Raw genomic sequence first — 22337 nt, forward strand, 5'->3', positions numbered from 1 at the left:
ATCAAGGATACTGTTTTATAATTTGTGCATTCTGTGGGTCACCTTTCTTTGGAAAGTGTACTATTACATATGGATCTCTTCCCAGTTAAGCTGGCCAAGAAGCTGTCTTTCAGATTTCCTGGCACAGATGGGTGAGTGCTTCATCTGCTGTGACACATTTCAATGGGTATCCCCACAATTCCTGGGGTCTTGTTTTTGGCTCAAGCTTTCAGGGCAGCTTAAACTTTTTTCTTCAGTACCATTGGCTCTTGCTCATACGCTACCTTTTGAAAAGGCTGCTTATTGACTAGTTCTTTTTGGTGCAGTGCCTGTGTGTTCTCGCCATCTTCTTCTGGAGCTTCCTGCATCGTTCGATACTCTAACTCCTGGCTCCGTGTTTCAGTTCTTCCAGTGCATACGCTGAGCGTGTTCCTCTCTAAGTCTTTGTACCTTTGATTGCACTTCACCTTCTCGAGCTGTCCTTCGAAATTTTCTGTGCAGCTCTGTAACCTCACCATTTCTTCCCATTCCTTTAGCTACTTTATGATAAAGAGCAAGTTTCCGAGTCTCTTCTGACATCCACGTTGACGGTTTCTCTTTTTCCTGTCTTTTTAAGGACCTTTTGCTTTCTCAGGAATGATGCTCCTGATGTCATTCCAGGGCTCATCAGGTCTTCTGTCCTTAATGATTAATGCTATCAATTCTGTTCTTGAGCTGTTCTCGAATCCGAGTGAGGCAGACAGACCCAAGGTTGCATTCTGCCTCTTGTGGACGTGTTCTCATTTTCTGCAACCTCTCCCTGGAGTTAGACGGAGGCTCTGTTCCACAGTCGGCCTGTGGCCTGGTCTTAGCTGCTGACACTGAACTTTGCCATCTTCTCTTCGCACAGAGGTAATCAACTTGACTTCTATGTATTCCATCTGGACATCACCTCTGTGTTGTTGAAAAAGGCATTGGTAGGAAAACAGGCCGTTGGTCTAGTAAAATTCTATCACGTCATCTCCAGCTTGCTTTCTACTGCCAAGACCATGTCTCCTACCTGCCGTTCCTTTGTCTTTGTTTCCACCTTTCGCATTCCAACCGTCAGCAATTATCAAGGCATCTTGGTGACATGCTCGATCAATTTCAGGCTGAAGACCTTGGCAGAATTCTTCAATTTCTACATCACTAGCTTTAGGGGTTGGTACATGAATTTGAATAGTTCTACTGATCGGATTTCCTTATATGCAGAGATATCATCATTGCACTTCAAGATACTCTTTAAATAGCAAGTTGATGCAGAATCAATTTTCAAACCCTAACCTAAACATAAGTCAAGGGTTTACCAAAGTTTGATATTTTAATAATACCAAGGACAAACTTTCTATTTTACCATGTACGGCAGAAATAGTCCTTTTTATATTTAAAGTTGAATACGTCCATTAATATATAATGATCCCTGGTCTTCTAGGAATTTTTATATTCCGTTTAATTTCGTCTACTTTAAGTTACAAAACCTGCACTTCACAAAATAATTTTAATGCTAGCCTAAATGAACAACACTCTGCCATCTCAATTAATAAAACAACCAACAAACAAAAATAACCCAACTCACGGTCTTCAAGTGAATTCTGACTCACAGTGTCCCTCGCAAGTGTATTTTATTTCAAGAAATTGGGTTGAGATATTTAAATAGCACATCTTAAAACATTCTTCCAACTCTTCTTGTTAGACCACAAGGTTCATGAGATTAGGAAGCCTTTTTGATGTTCCAAAATGTTGAAAAGCTGCATTCTGTTAACTATATATATAAAATCAATCCCAAATCTCTCATTTTGATCGTCTCTGGATAAGGTATTTGGGAACTTAAAATAAGAATCTTTACAACGAGGTACTGCTGTCAGTTACTTTTCCTTTGCAGGTTCTATTTTCTCAAATTCTTCTAAGCAAAAGCCTAAATATTCCCAGCTTGCAAACAGCGAACTGTGCATTTTAAAAGTTAGACTGTTTATTTGGAATGACTTAACCAAACGCAAGACTCTCTCTCCACTAAAAACGAGAGTGCTCCTCCCTCTCGGGTGGAAAACAAAGCGTTCTCTCCAGCTTTTTCCACTTGAAGCAAAATAGACTTATTTGGCCCTAGTGATTAAATCAGATAGTTTTATATTTAAAAGTGTTTGGGCCTTTGTACTTTGGATTCAGCTTTATTGAAAGGGCTGACATTTAAGCAAATCACAGATTTGGGTACTTTTACCTCCCTCCTCTCCCTGACCTCAGATTACCTGGCTTAATTACAGCGTTATCTGTCACACGAAAGATTTTAATTTTCTGTTTTGGCGGCAATCCAAGTTCTTGGTAAAATTCCAAGATGGACGGAGTTTTCTAAAGAGAAAGGAAGACAGAGAAGCAGTAAGTTATGAGAACAGAGCACACATCACACACTGAATACAAACCAGAGGCCACCCTACGCCCCACAGAGGGGTGGGTGTGTTTTTCACCCATCACCCAAGTACAGTCCTCGGAACCAATGACCTTACTGCTCGGGGTCAAGTCACCTGCAGTTTCTGTCACACAGGACCCCAGAGAAGACCTTCGTTCTGTCCGTGAAGAAACAAGAAGCTATGCCACATATGAATTCTGACGGAAGACTCTAGTAAGACCCTTTAACGGTATTATTCCTTTTGACGTAATAAACTCTGAAGCTATCATAACCTAGGAACCGTCGGACGAATAATTTGAAACATGGGCAAAGATTGTGTTCAAAGATGTTGTCACCATTATTTTGCTATCCTCAAATTTTATACCCCTCCTTTGTGGAGCTATACATATCAGTCATTTTACTGTACTAAGCATTCAGAAGAAAAACATTCTTTTATAAATAACACTATTTTTTTTAACCATGTATCCAGCCACACACTGAAGCCAGTACTTGGGATTGTATGTATGGAACGTGATGGCCTTTACTCCATCCATTTTAAGCAAGATTTTGCCCTGTCATTAAATATTCTTTAGAAGCACAAACTGCAATTTTACATATTTACATGTAAATGTCCATATTGCCTACTTTACAATTTCTGAATTCTTTTAGTCTCTTCAGTGAACAGCTAACAGCAGGAGAAACCCTGGCCTTCTCACTACTTGCCTCACGCAACTCCAAGCTTAATGCTCCCCTGGTACTGCTCCTCTGTGGGACTTGGAGCCCTTCAGGTTATTAGCTGCCATTGAGGTGGCCCCAGGCTAATGGCGACTCCATGCGTGAGAGAGAACTGATCCTGGGTTTTCGTGGCTGTATTTTCACGGAAGCAGACGGCCAGGACTTTCTCCTGTGGCTCTCCTACCCACTAGCCCATCACCATCGTGTAAGCTGACTCACAGCCAGCTTCCGGTGCAGAGCAGAAACTGCTCCCAGGGTGTCTGAGGCTGTAAACTGTTAGGCTGAGTAGGCTCCCAGCACCGGTGTTTGGGTTCGAAATCTTCCTGCACCCCTCAGACTCTTCTCACCCCTTCACTGCTCGGCATCCTCTCTAAGCCAAGCCCCCCACCCTGCCCTCCGCACAGCCAAAACTGCCCAGGACGCTCCCGGCCTGTCAGCAGCCTCTGGAGGAAGAGTTCTTCCCCCACATAGCTCTGAGCCGCCCAGAGCGCCCCCTCCACCTTGTTGCTTGTAGACTGCAGTTCTCCACCTGCTGCCTAAAAGCGTCGGCACTCCTGACGCCAATGCCCTTGGCCAGCAATCCTCTACCCACAGCCCCGTCTGCACGCTGTTTCTCCCGAAGCGTGATTCCTCATCATGCCAAGAACCTGGATTTCAGTATCCCTCCCTCACAGTTCTGACCTCCTCATCCTAATCCCTTCGCACCGTCCCAACCCTCTTCCAAGGTCATCCCCGAGAAAGCGTTTCTACTGCATCATCTCCAAAGGCTCACTGTCTTTTTTCCAAACTCCACAATCCTTTGGGCAGGGCATATCCCCCCGAGAAAGCATTTCTACTGCATCATCTCCAAAGGTTCACTGTCTTCTTTCCACAATCCTGTGGGCAGGGCATATCACCCATCAGTCCCATTCCCTGTTCTCTGACCATCACCTCACCTTCCAAATCCTCCCTGCCAGGCTCACATCCTTGCTTCATGGAATCACACCGTGTGAAACCCTTCAACTTCCTTGCTCTCTAAGGGCAAAACCTCAACCCCGGGAAATCCAACTCTTACCTACTTGCACCTGCACCCAAGCTGGAAGAAAACATCTGGGGTCACACTTAAGTGAGCTGCAAAGTGAGTCCTAAATGGGGCCTGGCCAACTAATATTTCCCTGATCCAATCGGTCTCCCCTGTTCTGAGCAATGCACCTCCTCACTGAAAAGCTCCTCCAGCACCATTCCTCTCTCTTCCCCTTCCAAAGAGCATGTCCCTTCTTGTTGAAAACAGTAAGAAACCAGAGAGATGAGGGAGGACATTTCCATCTACACTCGGATACTGCCACCCCCTCCGACCACCTCGTTACGGGAGGCACAGGGAAGCTGTCAGAGACACACACCCACGAAGCCAAGATCGGGAGCGTCTAAAGGGCCCAGATGTGAACCTAGGGCCGAGGCACACGTTGTCAGGTGAACTGCCTGTGCTTTCTTCAACTAGTTTCTTCTGTCCCCCCACAGCAAAGCCCCCTGAGAGGGGAGACATGGCCCCTTCCTCGAAAGCCTTGTACGGACGTTCCCTCCCATCCTTGGGATCCTCGTGAACGAGGCACGCTCAGACCCCAATGCTACTTGCCGCGTTCTTGTCAAGGCCACCAGCCACCTCCACACGGGCCATACACTGGTCAGTACTCGTTTTACTGTATCAACAATGCTCGGCCCAGGTGACCCCTCTCCTGGAAGACTTTCACTTGGCTTCTAGTCTCTTATCAGTTAATGGCCCCACGCGTTCTGCTGGGAACTGCAGATTTGCGCGTCTACCTGCCTGCTCACTAAATGCACCTCAACCTCGCACGGTACTAATAGCATGGGGTGGCCACTGACCTCCGCCAGCTTCACAAGCCAGTCCAGGACGGATTCTCATGAGGTAGAGGTTGGACACGCCTCCTCCACCCCCAACCCTTTTTACCTGCTCTAACACCACCTCTTCTGCCCACGCATTCTCACTTCTCTGCCGGGCTCAGTCATTCCTTGCCGTACTCACGAGTGTGGGCTTTATTGGGAAGTAACAGGTTCTAACTGCGACTCCAGACACAGTCCTTTGATTAGGGCAGCTTCTTCTCAGCAGTGTCCACACGCATGCCTTTCTTGGGCCTTGTCTTCACAGCTACCTGGCTTCTTAGCCTCTGCCCTGCTTGGCTAAGTGTTATAAAGCCCCTGGAGCTCGGTCCAGGGCCACTGTACTCCACCCATTAGCCTGGGCTCAAAGGCCTTTAGCTCTAGCACCACCCAGTACCTGGAGGCACCCCGCTCCACTAGCAAGCTTCCTGGGGTGGCAACATAGACCAGTCTCCATGGAAGGGCGCCAAGCACCATACTGACGTAATTAGCAAGCTCTCCATCCCCACGGTGGTCCATGAGCAACTCACTTTGCAAAGTCCACTCACGCACTTGCTGAGAGTCATTAAAAAAGAAACCCTCACGGCCAGCATGGCGACACTATGAGACAGGGCAGAACTGCCACTGTCGGGTTCTGAGCCCAATTTTTTAAAATATATAAATAATCTTATTGGGTGCTCTCACAGTTCTTATAATAATCCATACACCAATTTTATCAAGCACATTTGTATATATGTCTCAATCATCATTTTAAAAACAGTCCTTTCTACGCCAGCCTCTGGTGTCAGCTCTTTTCCCCTCCTCCCCACCCCCACCTTTGCAAACCCTTGATAATTTAAAATTATTATTGTTTTCATATCTTATACTGTCTGCTGTCTCCCGTCACCCACATTTATGTTGCTCATCCTCCCCCATCCTGGGTGTGTGTGTGTGCTATTCATTGATCATTGCTATTGGGTCCCCCTTTCCAAGACTGATTTTTTTATGGGAGTAGAAAGCCTCGTTTTTCTCCCAAGGAGGGAATGGTAATTTTGACCTGCTGGCCTTGTGGCCACCATCCAGACTTGTAACCACTACTGTTCACTCCAAAACTCACTGCTGTGGAGTTAACTGACTCATACCTGCCCCTGCGGGTGTCTGAGGCTGTGCATCTTCATGGGAGCAGGGAGCCGCCTCTTTCGCCCTCATCACAGCCAGGTGCCCAACCTGTAGCCCCTTAAGCGTCTTATCAGCATAATGGCCACAGGAAGCAACACGCACAGCTACGCATAAGCTTAACATCCATGACACTGAGCAGGAACACAGACCTCCGAGGAGCTGAACTGCTTATTAGGAAACCAAACTGTAATGAGAAAGAATTGCAGCGATGGACCAACTCTGAGCAAGGTGACACTCCAGGTGACACTGATGATGCACTGACAACAAAGCACCCTTCCCCCCAAAGCACAACCAGCTGACTGTGGACATAATGTCTGAAGACTCAGCACACTTCACATACTTGCTAATTTCAGTTTAAAATAGGAAGTGTTCGTCTCTATAACCTACTCAGTACACTGTTTCAACCCTGCCCTCCCAACCCACAAAGACTCTACACACATGCGCACACACAAGTTGCTCCTGATGAATGGCAGCTCCACGTGTGTCAGATGGACTTGCATCCTACAGGGCTGTCAATGGCTAGATTTTATGAAGCAGACTGCCACACGTTTCTTCTGAGGCACCTCTGGGTGGACTCAAACTTCCAGTGAGCTGACTGTGTCAACCATCTGCCTACTGGGAGACTAGGGAGCCTTGCATCAACCTGAGCGTGATGGCATTTGCTACGAAGCACAGACTTTTTTGGATCTGTCCACAACCTCTCTGGGGGTCTCCAGTGGGGTGTGTAACAAATGCTGTGCTCTGCAGGCCACAAAAGATGGTTTTGCTCTCCACAGATTTCTCTTGAGAAACTGTCCTTCCTTTGGAAAACTGGTCATGTAAATCCATACCTCTCATTGTCCATGGGTTCACTGCCCACACCCAGAAATGTAAGACCAATACTTGACGTCATTCTTGGCAAGGCCCTACTTTCCACCTTCAGTCATACTAACTTCTAAGCAATCACAACTTTTCATTTAAAAATGCTTCTAAAATTATTTTCCTGCTACATACATCAAATTCAGACATATTAAATTTCGAAGAGCCTTTGATTTTATTCTTGACATCTAAATATCCCAATTGATTATTTAGGAAAGCCACACGACATCTGAGAAAAATACTTTGACTTTCCTACAGTCAAGACAGTCAAGAAGAGCAAGCTGACTTACAGAACTACAGTAACACAACTTCTTGAGAATCTTTCCAATTTCCCTAAGTTAACACCCTCATGTTTTCCCTTTGAACATGAAAGCGTTAAGTGGTCAACGAGGTATCAGCCATGAGAAAAGCACGTGCTGACATGGAGGTGGGCTCTGCAGCAGCGCAGCCAGTTGTGTCCCCGTGCCCGCCCTCGTTCCTGCAGCTTCCTCAGAAAGGATTTCAAAAGGCAATTTAAATGACTGGCAGCGGTGTCACGCTTGGATAAGCCCATCTGTGAAGTTGCATTTTCCCTACTCTTTAAAGTCCTCTGCAATTATCCCTTTGACAATGAGCATGCTTCCCTGGTCCTAAAATGAATTTATTTCATCAACTATTCAGGCCTTTTAACTTGCTTATTCAAAAGTACCACATGCAGTAGTTTCTATTTGCAACACACAGCATACCAGCAAAAGCAGAGCAGGGTTTGAAGGAGGCAGGAGTTCTCCACAGACTTAAAAAGAAAACAAACAAAAAGCCAGTTCCAGCCCTATTGTAAAGCTTTGTCCGTACATACAGTAAATGCCTGCTTTCTGAACACAGGGACGCAGCAACCCAAACACATGCCACTGCTGCGCTCTATCTTCATCGAAGAGAACCAAGCCCCAAACCAAGCTCTCTGCCGCCGAGCTGATGCTGCCCCAGAGGGAACGCACAGCACAGGGCACAGCTGCCGTGTGACTTCTTTACAGGAGTAGAAAGCCACGTCTCCCTCCCTCAGAGCAGCTGATGGTTTCAAACTGCTGACCTTGCACTTAGCGGCCTCACTCATAACCACTATGAAGCAAACAGATAAAGCTTGAAATATTCAGATGACACTGTTAAGGTTCACAGTATAAGACTTTCATTTCTTGAATATTTTAACTTTTAGTACATTGCTAATTAATACTAATTACATTCGTATTGTGTCAAAAAAGCTTGCCCTTAACACATCTTCATCACTAAGTAAAATGGATGAAATGAAAATGAACTCCCAAGTACATTTTTCCACTCCACCCCTAAAACGCAAAGGTCCCGAGGACCAATGTGAGGACTTTCAGAACCGGCACAGGGTTGAAAAACCACCCATCCCCGCTGGCGGTTTTTCTCTGGGTAGGAAAATAGACGTGGAGGGAGGCATAGCAAACAACAGAGATCAGCCATGAATTTGCAGAACGGGGAACGGAAACAAGCTGACAGTGCGAGGCACTGCAAACACACAGTACAATGCGTCAGCAAACAGTGGTGCTTGTCAACTCAAAGGACAGCTGTCACATATTTTAAAAATCCAAACATTTAACAAAGTTCTCATGGGCATCTCATTGTACTTTTAACTGCTGTGGAATTATTTGATGCCTTATAATTTGTGAGCCGTCAAGAATTGCCAGGCACATATTTCTACAAAACTTTAATTTTGTAAATAGACTGTAACATTAAAAAAAAAGCTTCTCTAAACACTTGTAAATGTGAGTTTAATGGGGCTCCGATGGTTTTAACTGCCTCCTACTCACTGATAATGGAGGAATGATGCACTTCAATTGTGGGGCTGGCGAAGCACATCGATAGTACCACGGCCTGCTAAAACCAATCTGTCTCAGAAGCACATCAGAGCGCTCCTAAAAGGCACGGAGGCTGAGCCCTGCCTTAGGTACTGGGCCATGCTGTCAGGAGAGAGCAGCCCTTGCCACAGGACTTCATGCTCATAAAGTGGAGAGGGCGGCGAGAGAGGAGCGCCTTCCACAAGACGGATTGACAGTGGCTGCAAAAACAGGCTCAAGCAGGCAGAACAATTGTGAGGACGTGGCAGGACTGGGCAGTCTTTCACTCTGCTGTGCAGAGCTACCTACGGTCACTCACTGAGACCACTCACTGGGTCAGAAACGGTTCAGTGGTATCCATCAACAGTCACTGATGCCGTACGCACCAACAATTTCATGATTTACAGGGTACATTCACCTCAAGCACACGCTACCAGCTGCCATCGAGGCGATTCGACCCACAGCATCCCCACCAGGTTTTCGAGGTTGTACATCTTGATAGGAGCAGTCAGCCTCATCTTCCTTCCACGACCTGGCAGGGCTCTTTCTCACACACAGCCTTTCTGAAACACGTCCCTTCGCTGCTCCTAACCTCCAGGGCACAGCACCAGCACCTGTGCTGAACCGCTCTCAGGCTGCCTCCTCCCTACAACACTCACACCCATAGGACCTTTACGACCCCATCTCTGCCAACCACAATGCCCAGGCTGGGTTCAGAAGGCTTTTATTCACCCTCCCCATGGCTTTAACTTCCCCTACGTGCATTCCCCACATCTGGATTCAATGACTAGGTGACAGCCCTGGTCAGAATTTAGATAGCTCCTTGGGGGTCTAAGAGATAAAGTCCCAGCTCTTTACTGTGGCATAGAGGTCCCTCGTGCTCTACACTGACCCCTTTCTTTCTCCCCACTGGAGCCACAACTGCACACTCACATCCACCCAGTCATCCGGGTTCTATTCCCAAGCACGCACCTTCTTCTACACGCCCCTCTCCTCCTTGCGAAGCCTTTGGGATTTCCCCCGAGGCAGCCACCTCCACTTAGAACACTGAATTGGGATGGCTTGTCCACTTGCCGAAGAGCGCATTATTCCTATGTCTTTAAACTTCCGACCCTCAAACAGGTTAAAAAGCTGAACACACATGTGCTCAGCATGCAGTAACTGCTCAATTAAACTGTGGCACAGGCACAAAATAAACACCTGATCAGCCATTCCAAGGCTAGCTGATAGCTAGAAAGTACAAGTTACAGCCAAATTTCCAACCACTATTCATGTTATACATAATTTACAACAGAAAACGTCTTTATCTTAGAGTTAGTGTGTTGAGCTAACCGAAGATGTTTCATCGCCCATGAGTGAAAACAATCACTATCACAGAATGGTTTTCTTTGCTTTTAGTAATCAATCAGAAACAAACACACAAAAATAAACCACCAAACACTGCAGTCAAGTCAACGCCTACTCACGCTGCTGTTAGGGGCCACCCGTGGGTTCCTCGGCCACTTTCTGTACAACGGACGCAGCACGTTCTGGTCCTTCTACGTCCTCGCACTGTTTTGCTGGAGCCCACTGGTGCAGCTACTGTGGGGTCAGGCCATGTGGCGGGGTCTTCTTTTTTGCTGCCCTTCTACTTTACCAAGCACGATGTCCTTTCCAGGGACTGGGCTCTCGCTGTGACAACATAGCCAAGGTATGGGAGACAAAGTTTCACTACCCCCATCTCTAGGGCGTATTCTGGCTGTACTTCTTCCAAGACAAAGGATTTGTTGGCTCCTCTGGCAGTACTTTGAATATTCTTTGCCAGCACAGAATTCAAGTGCATTGATTTGTTCTTAGTGCATGTCCAAGTTTTCACACGCACATAAGACAAATGAAAATACCGTGGCTTGGGTCAGGCTTACCCGAGGCCTCAAAGTGACATTCTTACTCTTCAACACCTTAAAGAGGTCTCGTGCCACAGGTTTACCCAACGCAATGGGTCAGTAGATCTCCGGACAGCTATTTCCACGAGCACTGATTATGGATCCAAGCAAGATATCCTTGACAGACTGAATCTTTTCTCCCTTAATCATGCTACACGTAGGTCCGGTTGTGAGGATTTGTTTTTGATTTTCACACTGAGTGAAGAGAAAGACTAGGCTTTCCTCCTCCTGCAGTTAGTCTGAGATAACCCACAGGGGAAGTTCTAACCTATCCTCTCGGGTTGTTGAGTCTCACCTGACTTCATGGCAGTGAGTTTCATTTTGGGAACATTGAGTTGTGATTTTTCTTGAAGCTACAATCTTTATCTTCATCAGTCAGTAAGACACAAGGAACATCTTTCTGGCATACTCTGCCTTCGGCCAACATCCACCTAATGCTAGCAATGATCGCCCTTCAATATTTCTCCAATTTCTGGCAGCTCAAAGCATCCTGCGGCAGCCATGGTTGAGATGAACTTTAGCACCATTTCACCTGCATGTGATATTAATGATACTGTTCAGTAACTGCCATATTCTGTTGTACCACCTTTCTTTGGAATGGGTGAAAACATGGATCACTTCAGTCGTTGGGCAAATAGGTGTTTTTCAAATTTCTTGGCCTAGTTGAGTGAGTGCTTCTGGTGCTTCATCAGCTTGCTGAAACATTTCAATGGGCATTCCAACAAGTCCTGGAAGCCTGGTTTGGGCTCATGCCTTCAGCGTGCTTGGCTTTCTTCCTTCGGCTTGGGTCTTGGCCATCTTACTACTGCTTGAAGTGCTTGGATGTCAACTACTTCTTCTGGTCTTTTCATTTTCCTGTGCTTCCTGTATTGTTAACTATTTTATCCATAGACTCTTCTAAGATTGTAACTCAAAGCCTTTTAAAATTGTTTCAGCTTAACATACATAGAGTGTGTTCTTTATTTTCGAACTCCGCATCTCACCCCAATACTTGCCCCCAGCTGCATTTTGCACTGTTATGTTCAGCTCTTTGACTCGGGGTGGCAGGCTCTGATCCAAGTTTCGTTTTTTTAATGTATCCTTTCGTGGGGGCTCTAACAGTTCAGCTAACAATCCACACATCAATTGTTTCAGGCACATTTGCACATCTGTTGCCATCATTTTGTTTCTACTTGCGCCCTTGGTATCGGCTACTCTTTTTTTCCTTCACCCTCCCACCCTCACGAACTCTTGATAAATTATAATTATCTTCATATCTTATACCGTCCACTATCTCCCTTTATACATGCTTCTGTTGTTCGTCCCCTTTGGGGTGGTGGTGAAGGTGGTTGTACGTCTATCATTCCGATAGGTTCCTCCTTTCTCCCCCTACTCTCATGGTATTGCTGCTCCTGTTACTGTTCCTGAGGGGTTATCTGTCCTGGGTTCCGCATGTTGAGAGCTCTTATCTGTACGAACATACCTGCTCTGGTCTAACTGGATTTGTAAGGTAGAACTGGGGTCATGATAGTGGGGAGGGAAGGAAGTATTAAAGAACTAGAGGAGAGAGGGGATATCCAATTGTCTACAGATGGGCTTTGGGTCTCCATTCTGATCTCCTCTCATTCGCATCGATATGATTTTGTTTCTTTTGGGTCTTCTGATACCTGATCGAATTGACACCTCATGCTCACACAGGCTGACTGGTGTACTTCTTCCGTGTGGGCTTTGTTGCTTCCCTGCTAGATGGCTGCTTGTTTAACTTCAAGCCTGTAAGACCCCAGATGCTATACCTTCTAATAGCCGGAAACCATCAGCTTCCTTCATATCTGTTTATGCACCACTTTTTTTTTTAGCGATTGTGTAGGGAAGGTGAGCATTACAGAATGCCAGGTTATTAGAACAGTGTTCTTGCACTGAGGGAGGATTTGAGTAGAGGCGCAATGTCCATCTGCTACCTCAACACTTAACACATATGTGCACAGACCTACACCCCTGTCGTTCTTTATGAAGCTGTTTAGAAACATACGTGCCTGTATTTGGACCTCCACAAATGTCTTTACCTTCTAGTTCTTCCCTTCTATTTTCCTCCCGTTCCACTACTATGCCATTCGGCTCTCCGTATTCCTCTTGGTGGCCACATGGCATTTGTCTGATCCGTTTGGATCACACAATGGCTTATTGGATAGTTGTCGATAGCCAGGCCTTTCGTCTGAGGTGACGCTAAGTGAACGTAATCAGCTAAGCAGGCTAACGGTTTATGCCACCAATGGACTTCCAGCATCAAAACAGCACACTAATTGTGCATACTTTTAATGTGGAAACAAACGCCAATACCAGCACTCTCTGAGAATTTAGTTAGGGGGAAAAATGAAAGAAAAACCACTTTACTATTATTTTTAAAATCTGACTTGGATTCTAGATCCATGTACACTTATTGGTGTCAAGTACCTAACAATTTCCTTAATAAATGAAATTAAACCCAGAACAACAACAAAAGAGCCAACAGCTTCCAGTTATTGAAGTGGTGTGTGGTTAAAGGACTCAGCTGCCATCTAAGGTCAGCAGTTCAAGCTCACCAGAGAGGCGTAGCCGTCTGCTTCTATAAGTTTTCAGCCTGGGAAACCCCATGGGGCAGTGTCACTGTCAGACAGAACAGAACTCAGCAGCAGTGGGGCTGGCTTTTCGGTTTTGTTTTTATCTTCTATTAAGTGTCTCCATGTTAAGTACATTAAAAAATTTCATTTAGTCTCACAACAAACTGTTATGAAAGCATTCATTTGATCTTAGTTTTACAGATAGGCAAAGACCACAACTTCAAAAGGAGCATTCTCTTCTTCCAGACAGTTAGGGGTGGTCCTAGGGCAGATCCTGTGACCGGTACTTGTATTCTTGGCCTCAACAGCTCTGCTAAATTATCTCTTATAATTTATCTCCTGGACAAACTGCAAAATTACTCTTATGGAATAGTCTCAAAACATAAAACAATCAGAACATAAAGTAATGACACACTATTGGAAATGTAAAACCGTCCTTACGTAAAAGCGTGATCCAGTTTTTCCTCCTACAGTTAGGGTGGCCATTTTCCCATTAACGTTTTCCTTCGGAGTGTACTTGAGGACATGACAGTCTTGTACCTAAAAAATACAGCCAAGACACATTGTAACAGTATTTGTGAACCACACCGAAGCCATAGGACACTTAGAAATCACCTAGTAATGTATCTACTACTACTACTAATTATCTACTAACTAGCATCTTAAAATATGTAAACCAACCTTCAAAAATATCAAGTACAAGCTATAGAGAAATTCCAATCTTTTTATTTACGTCTCTACTTCCCTCAAACTCACTATCAGGAGAGCTGCACTCCCCGCTGAACACTTGCCTCCATGAACTGGCAAATGAAGAGCAGGGTGGTGAACAAATGAGACAGAGCTGCACTTGCAGAGAGAACAGCACCTGGAGTCCAGAGACCGGTCTTTCGTGAAGGCCACACGGAAGGACAAACCGAAACCAGTCCACGTGATCCAGGAATTGCGAATAAAAAAATTCCGCGTTCGAGGACAGAACCGTATCAGTTTAAGTTCTGAGGACCTGGTTTGCAGGAGGGCATGGATGACAGTGAGAGCCCATCTGTATGTACTCCAGTGTAAGCCGAGTTTTCCCAGCACAATTTAAAAAAATCATTTTACTGGGCGCTCGCACAGCTCATCACCATCCATCCATGCGTCAAGCACATTTGTACATTTGTTGCCATCATCATTCTCAAACCATTTGTTTCAACTTGAGCCCTCAGTATCAGCTCATTTCCCCCCCAATCCCTGATAATTTAAAAATCAGTATTATACTGTCATGTCTTACTGTCCAATTTCTCCTTTCACCTACTTTTCTGTTGTCTCTCCCCCAAGGAGGGGGTTATATGTAGATCCTTATGATCAGTTCCCTTTCTATCCCACCTTTCCTCCACTCTCCTGGTATCGCCACTCTCACCACTGGTCCTGAAGGGATCATCCGCCCTGGATTCCCTGTGTTTCCAGTTCCTATCTGTATCAGTGTACATCCTCTGGTCTAGCCAGATATGTAAGGTAAAACTGGGATCATGATAGTGGGGGGAAGGAAGCATTAAAGAAATAGAGGAAAGTTGTATATTTCATCGGTGCTACACTGCACCCTGACTAGCTCATCAACTCCCGGTGACCCTTCCGTAAGGGGATGTCCAGTGGCCTACAGATGGGCTTTGGGTCCCCACTTGGCACTCCGCCTCATTCACAATGATAGGATTTTTTGTTCTTTGATACCTGATCCCATCGATACCTCATGATCACACAGGCTGGTGTGCTTATTCCATGTGGGCTTTGTTGCTTCTCAGCTAGATGGCCGCTTGTTTATCTTTAAGCCCTTAAGACTCCAGATGCTGTATCTTTCAATAGCTGGGCACCATCAGCTTTCTTCACATTTGCTTATGCACCCACTTTGTCTTCAAGGATTGTATGGGGAAGGTGAGCATCATGGAACACCAGTTTATTTATTTATTTTTGACTTTATTTTAAAAATCATTTTATTGGGGGCTCATACAACTCTTATCACAATCCATATACACATCAATTGTAAAAAGCATATTTGTACATTCATTACCCTCATCATTCTCTAAACATTTGGTCTCCATGTAAGCCCCTGGTATCAGGTCCTCATTTTCCCCCTCGCTCTCTGTTCCCCCTCTCCCTCATGAACCCTTGCTAATTTATAAATTATTACTATTTTGTCATAGCTTACACTGGCTGACATCTCCCTTCCCCCCATTTTTCTGTTGTCCATCTCCAAGGGAGGAGGCTATATGTAGATCCTTAGAAATGGTTCCCAGGAATGCCAGTCTAATAGAACAAAGTGTTCCTGCATTGAGGGAGTGCTTGAGTGGAGGGCCGATGTTCATCTGCTTCCTTAATAATACTAACCCTATAAATATATGCACATAGATCTATTTCCTCATATATGAATATATTTACATATGCACATGCCTGTATTTAGACCTCTATAAATGCCCTTTGCCTCCTAGTTCTTTCCTCTATTTCCTTTTACTTTCCTCTTGTCCCACTATCATGCTCAGCCTTCATTTGGGTTTCAGTAATGCCCTTGATCAAGCCCTACCAGGCCTCTCACACCCTTCTCGCCACTGACTTTGGATCACTTGTTGTTCCCCCTTGTCCCTGAGTTTGTTAACACCACTTCCTTTCCTCCACCTTCCCCTCTCCCATGCTCCCCAGAACCGTTGGTCCCGTTTTTTTCTACTCCAGATTGTTTACCCTGCCTATCATATCTAGATAGACCTGCAGAGATAATAATATGCACAAAAACAATACATAGGAAAACAAAGCAACAAAAGAAAACAAAACAAAAAAATGACAAAAGAAATTGTATAGTATGTGAATTATATAATAAAACTTAAAAAAAAAACAAGGGTGCCACTATGATCAGGGTTAAGAGAACACAATGAAATTGTCAAGTAATATTATTTAATATTTATGCTTGACATTACTCTGTCACCATACAATAACACATGGTTCTCCTCATCCTTTCTTACCTGAAGTAACGTGACCACATGCTGTTTCCCGTCTTTGGTCCATAAAGGCATCATGCCCAGCTTCAGTGCAACGAGGCCAACTCTAGAAGAACCTGACAGTCCAAGACAAACGGACGTGAACACAGGCTTCTTCCACATCTCCCAACACAACACAAGGCTCCCTGCCATGGGGTTTCTATACCGACAGCAGACACATAAGAAACATGATGACAGGCTCAAGGAGAAAACACAACTGTTCTTTAGAGACGTGTGCCTCAAACATGCCTCATGCAATGTACTGTTTAATCAATGTTGGTAAAATGAACAATACCGGCAAAAACAATTACAAGAGAACTGTACACAAAAAAGGAAACAGACCGTTATATTTCAGTTACATAATAAACGCATCACCAGGCTTTCATATCTTTCACCAATTTATATTTAATTCATTCACTGGTAAACTTCTAACCATACACATTCTAAGACATTAACCGGGGCTCTAGGAATGCCTTCAGTGGTTACGTTGCTAAGATATGCCAGCCTCTACCCCACACTCAGATTTACTGACTAAATTGGTCAAGTTGTCCTACTCCATCCTAATTCAGGCAACCCAACTGTCGCTGTGAAGTCCATTCCGAGACCACGTGCTGCACAGGAGCCGTCTTTTCTTTGTAGCCAACCTGCATGTCGGTCTGGCGACTCATTGACACACAGCTGCTTCTGTAGTTACGCTGAGTAAACCCACAGTGTCACACAGCCCAACCACACATCTGCTCAAGAAACCGTAATGCAGAGCACATTCTAGGCTTTCTCTCCTGAATTACTTTGTATCTGTATAAGTAAACAGACCATACACAAAATGATTCCTCTTTCACTGATAAAAGGGTTTCTTGAGGAAATGTTTCCATTAGGCATTCACTAGTAGAGTATGAGGCTGGAAATGAAGGTGCACACCAAACCAGAGTAAAACAGATAAATTAAGACAAGAGAGCTACCGTTCCAGAGAGGACTTATTTCCTAAGCAGTTGTTACACGATTTTGAATGTGCCCAGCCACACACTAACTACCAGATGAGAACTCATCACATGAAAAATGACTACCTGGTTCCCAAGGATGTATAGGCCATGGCTCATCTTTCAGAGGACACAGTTTACTTTCTAGTTGGGCTTTGTTCTCCTCGGAGACCAGCTGCTTAATAAATGGGAGGTTTTCTTCAGAAAGATGCTCATCCCACCAAGTGCAACTCTTGCCCTGGAGACTTCTAACGAAAAGCCATATGTTTGTTCTGTAAAAAATAAAAAGCCAATGCAAGAATATACAATTTAGAAGGTTTCCCTTATTTCACGCAAGGAAGAGAGGGCACTTGATCTGCAAAGTATAGCAAGGCCTTCGGATACTACACATGTCTCTCCCCCACCCCACATCATTCCTTGAAATAATGCTGATGTTCATACTTTCACTGTGAAGATCATCCCGGAGGAAAACTTGGAGCTCAGGTGGCACACTCAGCAGTGTGTTAGGCTGCTAACTGCAAGGTCAGCAGTTGAAAACACCAGCTGCTCTGCGGAAGGAAGGGAAGGCTTTCTACTCCCACAGAGATGACATGACAGCCTTGGAAACCCACAGGTGCAGTTCTACTCTCGCCCATAGGTTCTCATGAGTCGGAATCAACTGGGTGGCGAGCTGAGAGATGGTGTATTGGGTTATGCATTGGGCTACTAATCACAAGTCAGCAGTTCAAGCCCATCAGCACTCCTGGGGGAAAAGATGAGGCTTTTCTAAGGCCACTGAAACCCCAAGGGATGATTCCATTGGGTTCTACAGAGTCACTGAGTCAGAACTAACTCAATGGCAGTTTGAGTTTGGAGGAAAAGTTCTTCATCTTGTCCTTTTGGTTAGAGATTCCTAACAGTGTCCTACCTACATACACGTAAAACCATGAGCTCATCAGGACCAAACTCAAATCAAATATAGTGACATGAAGTAGATTCTGACACACAGCTACAATAAAGGAGAGAGAACTGCCCTAGTGGGTCCCTGAGACTGTAAACCTTTATGGAAGTAGAACGCCTTATCTTTCTCCTGCAGAGTGGCTGGCGGTCTCGAACTGCTGACCTGGGGGTGACTAGCAACCCCAGGCCTACCCCACTATGCCACCAGCGCTCCTCTAACTCATAAAAAAAAAAAAAAACCAAGACAAAACAAACTCTTTGCCATCAATAGTGACCCTATGGGAGGACAGAGCTGACTGTAAATCTCTGCCCTCAATTTTCTCCTGTAGAGCTGCTAGTGGTTACGCTCTCACCAGGAGGTGGGCTTTTATGGCACCCGTTCACCCTCCCCCTACCCCCCAGCAAGTGGAAATGGCTAAACCCCCATGTCATGGCCTAGGCTCACAGTGAAGCAACATGTGGTGCAAAGTTAAAGCATCCACAAGAGAAATCGTCTCTATCTCTCAGCAGCCAATTGTGACCAGTTGAAGACACCCAGAAAGCCTTTGGTGGGTTTAGCCTGGGAAGGAGGTACAGAGTTCGTGTGCTTAAGAGCTCAGGAGAAATAAGGTTCCTGCAGTCTTTATTCCTTTTCTGGTGAGGGAGAACCCGGTTACAGTAGAAAATGTCTAGGGCAAGTTACTTCCCCTCAGTTCCACTTTTCTTACTTACAAAATGTTACAGTGCTCTTATTTGTAAAACAGGCTATGATAATATGCTCACTCGAATACGATGATTAGCTGGTAGGAAACTGATTAGAAGGCACTTTTATCGTCGATGGTGGAGTTCTTTGGCAGGCACTGGCTCATAAACAATAGGGAAAAACTCAACAACAAAAATCACCCGTTCGCCCCACCCCCAGCCAGTGGGCTTTGGGGTTCGGCTCAAGGGGAGTCCCTCTGGGACATGGGGTCCAGTGAACGGTGTGATCCTTTGCTGGGCATGCCTACACAGCAGGGAATGCTGCCCCCCCCCTAGGGTTTCCCGTATGGGCGCCAATAAATTTCTTCCCTTTTGCTTAAAAACAAAAAAAAAAAACAACCCACAACCGTTCGACTCCAAGAAACTCTGACCTTTGAAGGTAAACTTATCCCTTGGTGCCCTAGGTCTGGCTACAGCGCTTCCCTCTCCTCCAACTTCGGCTTGTAGCCACGCTGCTGCCCAAAGAGGCGCGGCGGTAGTGAGGGTCCAACACCCCTGCCGCCCGTCTCTCGCTCACACCCACCTGTTCCCCGAGCCCCGGGCGGCACCCAGGGCGCCAAGGCCGCGGCCCAGCACCTGGGTGCTGGCCTGCGCCAGCAGCCTCCAGCTCGGCATAGCGTGGCCGGGGAGCACCCCGCTTACGACAGCTCCCGGCGCCCCGCCGCTCGGCTCCCAGCGCGTCCCCACGCCGGGCCACGCGTCCTGCTGCGGCGCTCGGGAACCGGCGCGCTGCTAGGCGCCACTCGCCCGCCGGAGCCTTCCGCGACGGAAAAGGAAGTGGATCGCTTCCGGTCCGTCCCACAATGCACTCCGGGCACCCGAGCCCCGGAACTGAAGTTCCGAGTCCGGGCTCGCGGAGTCGGTGGAGGGGAGAGAGGGACTCCTCTGTCCAGAAGTGAAGAAAAGGGGTGTTCTAGGAACATGACGGAATGGAATGGAATGGAATGGAATGGAATGGAATGGAATGGAATGGAATGGAATGGAATGGAATGGAATGAAGGGGTGGGGAAGGGAGAGGAGGAAGGGGAGGGAAGTTCCAAGTAAAGTCCACTGTGAGGGCCAGCTGGTGTGCTAGGCTGCACGTGGTGTTCTTACATTGATTAACCCTCACAACGGTCCCAAGAGGAAAATTGTTATTTTTATTTTATAAACGGGGTGGGCAGGGGAACACATTCAGAATTTAGGTGCTTGGGCAAGATTGCAGGAGCCCTGGTGATGTATTCATTACGCATTGGGCTGCTAACTTCCAGGTCGTAGTGGCCGCTCTGCGGGTGACAGTCGAGGTTTTCAACCCCGGTGAAGATTGAGAGCCTCGGACACCTGCGGGGCCGTTCTTCCCTGCTCTGTAGGATTGTTGAGTTGGAACAGACCCGATGGCAGCGTTTGTTTTCTTGAGTACAAGGTCACATTTCTGGGAGATGGGGCAGGGCCCAAATTTAAACCACTCAGAATAAGGGGAATGCACCCCCTTACTTTCACAAGAGAGCGTTCTTGAGGTTTACACACTGATTTTTTAAGGGAACCATATCCTCGCTCTTTCCAAGAGGACCATTGATGATCCTTTACCTCCTGCTACTCCTGCCCTTGTTTAGTTCCCCCTCCCTCTCACTCAAACAGGTCTGGCCGGGGTGATTAGTCGACCATGGCCAATGTGATGATAGGTGGCTTCCAAGCTCACTGACATTGAGGCGATCCCGACTCATGGCGACCCCATAGGACAGCATAGAACTACCCCAGTGGGTTTCTGAGACTTGGATTCTTTATGGGAGTAGAAAGCTTCATCTTTCTCCAGAGTAAGGGCTGTTGGTTTCTATTGGAAAACCCTTTAGGGGCCCAGTGCAGAGCCCCCTATGCCAACACTGCTCTCACGGGATCTTCTACCTTGTTTGGGAGTGCTCCCCATGGGGGAAGGGTAGCTGCCATGTCTTGCAGACCGTGGAACAGTCCTGTAGAGATGGCTGTAAGGAGAAGAACCAGCATGCCAACCATAAGAGTGAGGCACTTCGGAAGTGGGTGCTCCAACTTCAGAAGACTATACCTATGAAAAACTCTGAGCCAGAACCCAACAGCCAAACAGCGTACAGGTTTCTGATCCAAAGAAACCACCAGACACATGGTTGACCTCGTTTTGAGCCATTACCTTTTAGGGTGCTTTGGGATGGAGTAATAGGAGCCCTGGTGACGTGTTGAGTTTCGACATGGGCTGCTACCTGCTAAGTCAGTCGTTAGATACTACCAGCTGCTCCTTGGGGGGAGAGGGGACTTTCTACCTGCTTTGCGCTAGAACAGCAGTTCTCATCCTGTGGGTCAGAACTCCTTAGGGGGTCAAATGAGCCTTTCACAGGTGTCGCCTAAGGCCATCGGAAAATACATATATCTGATGGTCTTAGGAACCTAGACACCACTCCTCTTATCTGTCTCCAGGCAGACCCGCCCACATGCAGATATACCCACATGAGTACCTGGCTTGAAGATTGTTACCCAAACACCATGCCTCAAGACAAAATTTCATTTATTTGTCATTAGAAATAAATATTTCACAACATATAATTACATATTATTTTTGTGATTAATCACTATGCTTTAATTATGTTCATTTGTAACAATGAAATATATCAGATATTTATATGACATTACATAACAGTAGCAAAATTACAGTTATGAAGTAGCAATGAAAATAATTTTATGGTTGGGGGTCACTACAACATGAACTGTATTAAAGGGTCACGGCATTAGGAAGGTTGAAAACCACTGGGCTGGTATCAACAAGATCAGTCATTCAAAATGAGCTGCTTCACAGGATTTAGACAGGGCCTTCTACTCCCATAAAGAGTTACAGTCTTAGAAACCCACAGGCACAGTTCTACCTGAACTATAGGGTTGCTATGAATTGGCATCAAATGCATGGCAGTGAGAAAGAGTTACCGTTCATGGTAAATTCCAGGGACTGCTAAAAAGCCAATCAAATCTGTCCTGGAAGAAATACAACCAGAGTGCTCCTTGGAGGCAAGGGTGGTAAGACTTCCTCTCACGTTCTTTGGATATGTTGTTGGGAGAGACTGGTCTCTGAAGAAGGCCAACATGCTTGGTAAAGTAGAGGGGCAGTGACAGAGAGGAAAATTCTCACTGCGATGGATTGACACAGTGGCATTAGCGATGGGTTCAGTATCAGAACAATCTGGCGGGTGGCACAGGACCGGGCGGTGTTTCTTTCTCGGCAGCACAGGGTCACTATGCGTTGGAACCAACTTGATGGCACCTAACAACAACAAGGTCCAGGGGACAGTACTACTTTGTCTTACAGGCTCTCTCCAAGTCAGAATGGACTCGGTGGTAGTGACTTTG

General features: G+C 46.0%; 1 protein-coding gene across 1 annotated transcript in view; it reads right to left on the reverse strand.

Annotated features, from left to right (window-relative positions):
* Positions 1 to 19764, reverse strand: part of MRPL3 (mitochondrial ribosomal protein L3) — a 43578-nt gene extending 23814 nt beyond the window's left edge. Inside the window, exons 1-5 of the mRNA XM_075547219.1 lie at positions 19516 to 19764; positions 17400 to 17584; positions 16321 to 16412; positions 13778 to 13876; positions 2241 to 2340 (exon numbers count right to left, since the gene is read on the reverse strand). Coding sequence (XP_075403334.1) covers positions 2241 to 2340; positions 13778 to 13876; positions 16321 to 16412; positions 17400 to 17584; positions 19516 to 19607 — 568 coding nt within the window. The 5' untranslated portion in view covers positions 19608 to 19764. The remainder of the gene's footprint in view (positions 1 to 2240; positions 2341 to 13777; positions 13877 to 16320; positions 16413 to 17399; positions 17585 to 19515) is intronic.
* Positions 19765 to 22337: the final 2573 nt, after the last annotated feature.

The sequence above is a fragment of the Tenrec ecaudatus genome, chromosome 4 (assembly GCF_050624435.1).
Source record: "Tenrec ecaudatus isolate mTenEca1 chromosome 4, mTenEca1.hap1, whole genome shotgun sequence".
NCBI lineage: Eukaryota > Metazoa > Chordata > Mammalia > Afrosoricida > Tenrecidae > Tenrec > Tenrec ecaudatus.